Consider the following 8,305-nt stretch of genomic DNA (forward strand, 5'->3'; position numbering starts at 1 on the left):
CTGATTTCTATCAAACACAGAGGCTAACCCTGGTCTCTGCTATTTGTTCAAATACTGATATTGGTGACATTGATAAACTACTAAGTACTGAGTGTTTATTATGTGCTGCTCACTATGGGAGACACTTTATACATATGACCTCATTTCATTCTTTACCACAGGTTTATCAGACAGATGTCATTTTTTACCCCATTTTGCAGGTTAAGAAACAGAGGCTCAAGGAGAGAAAGTGGCTTCCCAAAATTCGCCAGGCTAGTGAGAGACAGAGGCTGAATTCAAGCCAAGGTCGGTTCAAGTCCATGCTCTTCCGACAACACTATGCTGCCTCAGTCAAGGTATCAGAGAGGGAGCTAGAAAGCAGAAGGTGAGAGGACACTGAGTACCTGAATTGGAGGGAGTTAACCACCATCAATGGGGCAAAGGGTAGACCATAGATAATGATGGGGCTAATACAGAAAAGCCTTCACTGACTTCAAAGATGTGCGTAGCATTGACCCTTGTGATCTTCACTTGTGCACACGATAAATTACCGTGCTTATCCACCCACAGAGAAAAAGTTAGAACATCACTATTAATCAATATAATACACACACACATGGCTTAAGACAACGTATCACAGTTGTAAGAGATGTTTGATTAGTTTTTTCGAGAAAGGAAGCTTGGATTCTGTTAATCAAGCTAAGACTTTATACTGTTTCATAGTCTGGCACAAAAACAGACATGATAGCGATGAGCCTGATCCATCAAGAAAGTGTGCAGTCATATTTTGCAAACTCAATTTAGGGAATCAGGGAAGAATAATATCGATATGGAAAAGATTTCCAGTCAAGATATTACAGTAAGTTCATGCTGTGGCTAGCCTTGTGCTCCAAACACACAGCAATGATGGCAAAATATAAAAAGGTAAAATAAAAAAGGAATGGTCAACATACACACAAAAAGGATAATTGTCTCTGTGCTGAAGCAGCAGGCTTTTGCTGCACTGGAAGCAAACAATGGTGTCTAAAAGAACTATGAGCAAGATGGAAGCTCACTGCTTAAAGCCAAGAAGCAGGATGAAATTACCCACCAACCCCTGAATGTAAATCAGGAAAAAAAGAGCTACTACCAAATCTCCCAGCATCTTTGGCTCTGGTGAGCTGCAGTCTTGAAGAGGTGAGGGCACAGACACAGGCTGACCTCACAACTAGGAGCTGAGCCGAGCCATCAGCTGGCTCTGTGAGTGGATCTTCAATATGCCCAAGAGCTTCCTGGGGCAGTGATGTGAATAGGTCCTGTAAGGTCCTTTTTTTTTTTTTTTTTTTGCGGTACGCGGGCCTCTCACTGCTGTGGCCTCTCCTGTCGCGGAGCACAGGCTCCGGACGCGCAGGCTCAGCGGCCATGGCTCACGGGCCCAGCCGCTCCGTGGCATGTGGGATCTTCCCGGACCGGGGCACGAACCCCTGTCCCCTGCTTCGGCAGGCGGACTTTCAACCACTGCGCCACCAGGGAAGCCCTGTAAGGTGCTTTTGATCTTAACAACTGACTGGTATTTTGTAAGATTGTGGTAAGAAGGAAATATGCTGAATAGGTTGATTGATTTCCTTCTAACATCAAGGTTCCACCTTTGAAAGAGACAAAATTAGAGAAAGTGAAGAAAAGTTTTCAGAAAGTTGTGGGGGGGTGTTTGTGGATCTTTGCAGAGTATTTGCAAAACAAATGTAGATATTCTCATGGTTCTTTTAAGATGTTTTGGGAAACACTGTGACAGTGGAGATGATTATTTTCTATGATTGGTCAGCTAGACTGTGTAAGTATGGGAAAGGGGGGTGGGAATTAACATTTATTGAGCAATATGGCAAATTACTTTAAAGCATTGTCTCTGTGGCCAGACTGTGAAGGTTCTAATCCAAACTCTGACACTTATTTAGCTATGTGATCTTGGGTAAGCCACTTAATCTCTCATTGTCTGTATTTGTTTATTTCTAAAATGGGGATAGGGTTGCTGTGGGTATTAAAAGCACTTAGAACTGTGTCTGGCACATAGCAAGCACTATGTAAGAGTTAGCTATTATTATTGGTCATTATTATGTGCCACAAACATCTTAGTTAATAATCAGAAATTTGTCACAAAACCCTGTAGGGTAGGTATTTTCCTTACTGTACCCATATAAGAAAACTTAAGCGATGAGAGGCCAAACAAAATTATAGAATGGCACAACCTTTAGATGCTACTTAGTCCAAGGCCTTCATTTTAAACTGAAGAAGAGAAAACTGAAGAGCAAAATGCAGCTAGCAGCAAGAAGGAAGGACCAACAGTCATGATCTGTGTGGGACTTTCCCAGTCTTAAAACTATAAGTTCTGCAGCCCAGGAAACCCCTCTCAGTTTGCGCACACTTGAATGCTTGGTCTCTCTAGATGAAGGTGAACAAAATTCAGCACCAGTTAACTGCCAAACACAAAAGACATACAGGGAATGTGATATTTTCTGGTGAGTTTGTTTGAAAGGAATTCATTAATTTATTTTCACTACAACAAATCCATATTATGAAATGATTATGTTAGGTGCTATAACACCATATTAGGCGCCGTGCTCTTGACTCTCTACTGATCCCATCCCACTATAGCAAAAAGTAAAAGTGACTCTACAGTGAGCTTGGTTGACACACACCCATGCTTACATTTTCAGGGACACCAGAAAGAGATGTGAAAAAGAAATCTCTCACATAGAAAGTTGTCAGTGATCATCATCAACACTCAAATAATTCCTTTTCCTCTTTCTTCCTCTGAGGAGAGTACACAGTAGAAAAGTAATGATTGAAAATTTAGGAACATGAGGATGAAATAATTAATGAATCAAGGTCCCAGGGAAGAGAGAAGGTAAAGGGAGTCCTTCAGTAAGGGATAAGATTGACCTGTGTCCTTATCTCTCCAGGGCCATGAATATGTTCTTTCCTTGTCATAAAGCAATGCTGACCTCAGTTATAGTGTAATTTTCAAGGCTAATTTAGGTAAAACTTCTAAAAAGGTAAATATCCTGATGAAGACTAAGGAATGGTAACATATTTTAAGCGTACATAATAGTACAGAGAAAAGACGGTATGTTAAAATGTTGTTACTTTTTGTTGTTACTTTTCTATTCTAATTGCTAAAGGGTATACTCTTTTAAGACGTGAACTTAATTATCAATCCTTTGACCTAAGAGGAAAACACACTTCATGGAAGACCCCTAAAGATTCCTATATAGTACAATTAAAATGCAGAAATATTTGAGAACATATTTTGGAGCACTGGATGGGTCAATAAAATAATGTATAAACTATTAAATGTGAACTAGGAACCTCCTGAAAACATCAGATTACGCTCTATTCTCTGTCAGAATACTGACTTTTCTTTGATTTGTGACTCCCAGCCTCACTAATAATGCTTTCTTCCTCTTGTGCACATCCTAGCCTGGACTGTCTTTCATCATTTTATAGCAGTCAATGTGGTTGTTGTACAGCTTCGCTTTCAACGAAAGCCAAGGGAAAATAAACCTCACACCTATCTCTCTGCCTCTCTCTATCTCTGTCTCCCTTTCCCTTTCTCTCTCTCCACATATAAAGGAAAGCCATTAAAAAAATAAAAGAAACAAGGTATTATACTTAACCCAGTCAAATCTTGGCAATTAACATGTATAATATTTTAAGATAGGGGGAGAAAAAGGAAAAAAACGATTAACAGAAATGGAGGAAAACAGATTGTATCCTAAATTCCATCAAAAGCCAAAATGCAAGTTCGGATAGTAATCTCCAGTTCTTTGGAGGCACATTATCGATTGTGATGAATTCCCTGAACAATCTTAGAGACTAACCCTCTGTACCCTCTGTTGTGTTCTGTGTGTATGCACACACACGTGCACATGTGTGTGTGAATTACTATATGGAACCTCAGAAACATCTAAAAACTTTCTGCAATTATCCCTCATGGAATTACAAAACTGATGGGTTTGTTCCACAGGAGCTATTGTGACTTCTTAGTTTTACTCCTCAAGAGATGACTTAGATAGAGATAACTCTTCTCACAAGATAAAACACTCTGCATTCACTTCCCACCTTATCACTGAGCTTGTAATATGAAGCAATTCCTACAATATCTGTCGTTCTAGGAGACCACAGAGAAAAATTTAGGGTACCAGTTAAACTCTTTAATCCATAGGCCTATGTAAAGGACTGTCCCAAGGTATCCTCTAGCACACTGGTTCTCAAAGTGTGGTCTAAAGACACCTTTAGAGCAGTCCATGAGATCCATTTAGTGGGTTTGTGTATTAAAAACAATTTTTAATAACAACATTAAGATGATATTGCCTTTTTCACTCGAATTATCTGATGAATGTACAGAAGACTTTTCCAGAAGCTACATGACATGTGATGATGTCATCTCTCTGACAGCTGATGGATGTGTGCTTTTTTGTCCTTAAATTTTAAACATTTCTAAGTTTTAATATCTAATACAATTAGTAGCAATAGACACGACCCACATCCAAGCACTCTTTGGGGTCCTCAATAACTTTTAAGAGTGATTAGGTGTCTTAAGACCAAAAATGTTGCAAATCTCTGCCCTATTAAGACTTTGTTATTCCTAGAATGCATTTCTTTTTAACAGATCCTGTTGAAACAAATTTTTACCTAGTGACTATTATTGTTTCTCTATCAATGTGGTGATTATATTTCTGAGGCAGATTGACCACAATTACATCAAAAGGTCCAAAAACCAAATGAGTCCACGTTATAACTTGGGGAAGAAAGCTACCATACTAGATGGCTGACATTGGCTATCTCAGAAGCCTCTCTCCAAGGTTTTCCCTATTAGAGAAAGGGGAGGCTTTTGTTTTGTGTGATGAGGTAAGGAGACAATTTGAAGTCCGTATTGACACAATATTATTCTGCTGATATGAATTCTGGTAGCCAGGTTGTCAGGTGTGTTCCTAATACCAATGCTGTCAATTTTAAGCCTGAAGACCCAAGAGACGAGCAGTGTTTAATACATCATCCCTTGTTAAATAGCAGCCACAGAGTTGGCGGTAGCCAGTGAAGGATTCCCTGCCATGTAGGACGCGCCAGTTGTCTATAAATAGGACCTGTGAGTGGGAAAAAAAGAGAGAAAAAACACTCAGAACAAGGGCAGACCAAAGGAACCCTAAATCAGAAGAGATCATTTAAAATAAAAGCTTTAGGTTGTTCTCTGGTTACATTCAATGAGGTGTTTTTCTTTTGAGATTAAACAAACATTTGGAAACTAGGATGTACGTAGCTCTGTAGTAGGCTAGATGGAAGTAACAAAAGTAACAGCAGGTTACAGGCCCTGAACTTTGAGGAGCTTTTATTTCTTGATTAATTATTCTCTTATCAAAGCAAACCAGATCATTGGTTTCTTTTTTTCTTTCTCTTTAATTGTTATTATATATGTTCTCAAAGAGTTAAACTATTTCATTATGTCTTATGCTAAGCTAGAGATATTCTTTATCCAGAGGAAATATCAAGAGCAAAAAAAAAAAAAAAAAGGAATCATAAAGCCAGAAGGACCCTTAGCCCATAGGGACATGAGGATGAAATAATTAATGAATCAAGGTCCCAGGGAAGAGAGAAGGTAAAGGGAGTCCTTCAACCCCCTCATCATACAAATAGTCACTGAGTCAGTGGGGAGAGCCTGCTTCTAGGTCATTTAGTGAGTGAGTGGTAGGACCAGGGCCAACACCCAGGACTCTTTTCTCTTTTTCCTTTGCAACATTTTGACTCACGTATTCAATAAGTACTCATTCTTCACTGCTTCAGTATAACGAGCTTACTTGACATCTTTCGAGTTTGGCACCCACCCTGCCAGGCTTTAGTTTGACCCAAAACTCATTCTCAGGTTTCCTCAACTCTATTGTTAGAGTCCGGTGTGCTGTATACCAACGATGGACAACATCATAAGGTACGGTATTGATGACAGCCCGGTCATAGTTGTTGTACCTAAGGTGAAATTGTGAGAAAGAAAGATCTCCTCAAACACATGTTAAAGAAATCTGTTGCTTATTAAGCAATTTTACATAAGCTTTCCCTATATTTATCACTTGTCCCATGATGAGGTAACAATAATAATGTTCTCTCATGACTATAGGATTTTAGAGAAGAGCTCCACTGCCTGTTGACCATATTTTGTTTTCTTTTGGAAAATCTGAGGATAGGGGATAGAAGAAAGTTTTAGCTGGTTTCTACCATCTTAGAATATTATGTTTTATCTAAAGAACATTCCCTTGGCCAAATTTCATAGAAACACTGGGGAAAGATCTGAGCTTTCTCCTCACCAAGCTGAGGTTGGCAAGAGTTTGTACTAACAAAGCTTTCTTTTTAATAGGATGACTTACAACTTTTCAGGTGTTTTCCTTCGTGGGAGAAATCCTAGCTACAGCCTAGTAGAGAGTTTACCCAGGAATCTTCATTGATTCATTCATTCAACCCTAACATTTACATGAGCACTTGCTATGTGCTAGGTGGTGTGTCAGGCATTAAAGATATAATGGTGAACACAGCAGACATGATCCCAGACTTTGGGGATTTTACATTCTATTGAGAAAGATAGATGATGAACAAGTAACAAATACATAACTAGTTACAGATGTTATGTAGAAAAAAATAGTGTTAAATGATAAAAAAAAATATTGGGAAGTCTATTTCAGAAGGACTGTTGAGAGAAGGACTTTTTTTTTTTAAAGAAGTGACATTTGAGCTGGTACTTGTATGATAAGAAACCAGCAATGTGACAAGCTGAGAGAAGAGTGTTCCAGGCAGAGAACAGCAAGTACAAAGTCTTAGGGTGGAAAGTAGTTTTATGTTTGCAGACAAGTGAGAAGGCCATGTGGCTGCAGCTGAGTAACCAAGGGGAATAATGGTAAGAAGTGTAGTGGAGGAGGGTAGCCATGGGCCAGATCATGTATAGCTCTGTAGGCTATGGTAAGGACTTTGGATTTTATTCCAAGTACTGTGGGAAGCCACTGAAAAAGCTTTGCTAAGATATTGGATTCTTTTTTACCTAAGGCAAATTAATTTTTTTTTTTTACTGAAGTACACTATATATACAGAAAAGTACACAGATCATAAGCTTGATGAATTTTCATGATGTGAACACATCCATTTCACTAGCACCCAGGTCAATACATAGATAATTACCTGAACCCCAGAACATTCCCTGTCCCCTTTCCCATATTGTCTCTCCCCTCACCCAAGGATAACTACCATCATGACTTCTGTCAGCAAAGATTAGTTTTGCTTATTTATAAAACTTTATATAAATGGAATACTGCAGTATGTACTCTTTTGTGCCTGGCTTCTTTCATTTAACATTATATTTAGGGGATTTATCATCATTGTGCTATATGGCAATAGTTCATTCATCCTTCATGTTGAATAGAATTCTATTGTGGGACTATACCACCACAATTTATTCAATCCATTCTGTTGATGGGCATTTGAGTCATTTCTGGTTTGTAACTATTACAAATAGTGCTGGAGGTTCTGCTCCATGATGGAAATATAGGAGGCTCCTGAACTCACCTCCTCCCATGGACACAGCAAATCTACAGTTACACAGGGAACAATTCTCTATGAAGAAATCTAGAAACTAACTGAGCGACTCCTACACATTGGGTGAATGAGAATGTATAGAAGGGCTGAGACAATCTTGCCATGGCCCTACCCCTGATTCAGTGACATATAAACATATGATCATGTAGAAGCTCACAACTCCCAGCTTCTCCTGAGGATTGAAGGGTTTGAACCCAACATCTAGTGTCCCAACTTTTAAGACTTCCACCTGAGGGATGGTCCCCAAAACACATAGCTTTGAAAGAAAATGGGGCTTGCAATCATGAGACCCAACAGACTATACCAAACAAAGAAACACTTCTTAATAGGTCTGTGAGGACTTATTGTGGCTATCCCCCCCCTCAGGCCTACCACAGAGACAGCAGACATAAACACTCATATCCCAAACTTTCCCTAAAAGAGGTCTATTTGCATACCTTAAAAGCTGCTGCCTGAGGGTCAGGCTTCTAATTTAGCACACAGCTATGGACAGACTGTGATCCTCCCTGGAGATGGGAAAGGCCAGTGGGCACCATCTTCACATTCTTCCTCTGGCCCACTCCAGGTCACCAGTGTCTCCCTGGAATGAGCTTGTATACATGTTTGGTAACCTGGTTTTTGTGACTGCTGCACAGGGGACACCCTCCTTGATCACATGGCTCTGGTAGCCAGTGGGGTTTGAGTTACAGAATCCACAGGACTGTAGCAAACAAAGAAACAC

At 39.6% G+C, this 8,305-nt stretch overlaps 1 protein-coding gene across 1 annotated transcript in view; it reads right to left on the minus strand.

The window, feature by feature from the left end:
• Nucleotides 1-4,650: 4,650 nt before the first annotated feature.
• The window catches only part of TMLHE (trimethyllysine hydroxylase, epsilon), a 65,143-nt gene continuing 61,488 nt past the window's right edge, over nucleotides 4,651-8,305 (minus strand). Inside the window, exons 7-8 of the mRNA XM_065901045.1 lie at nucleotides 5,835-5,973; nucleotides 4,651-5,099 (exon numbers count right to left, since the gene is read on the minus strand). Coding sequence (XP_065757117.1) covers nucleotides 4,968-5,099; nucleotides 5,835-5,973 — 271 coding nt within the window. The 3' untranslated portion in view covers nucleotides 4,651-4,967. The remainder of the gene's footprint in view (nucleotides 5,100-5,834; nucleotides 5,974-8,305) is intronic.

Source organism: Phocoena phocoena, chromosome X, assembly GCF_963924675.1.
Source record: "Phocoena phocoena chromosome X, mPhoPho1.1, whole genome shotgun sequence".
NCBI lineage: Eukaryota > Metazoa > Chordata > Mammalia > Artiodactyla > Phocoenidae > Phocoena > Phocoena phocoena.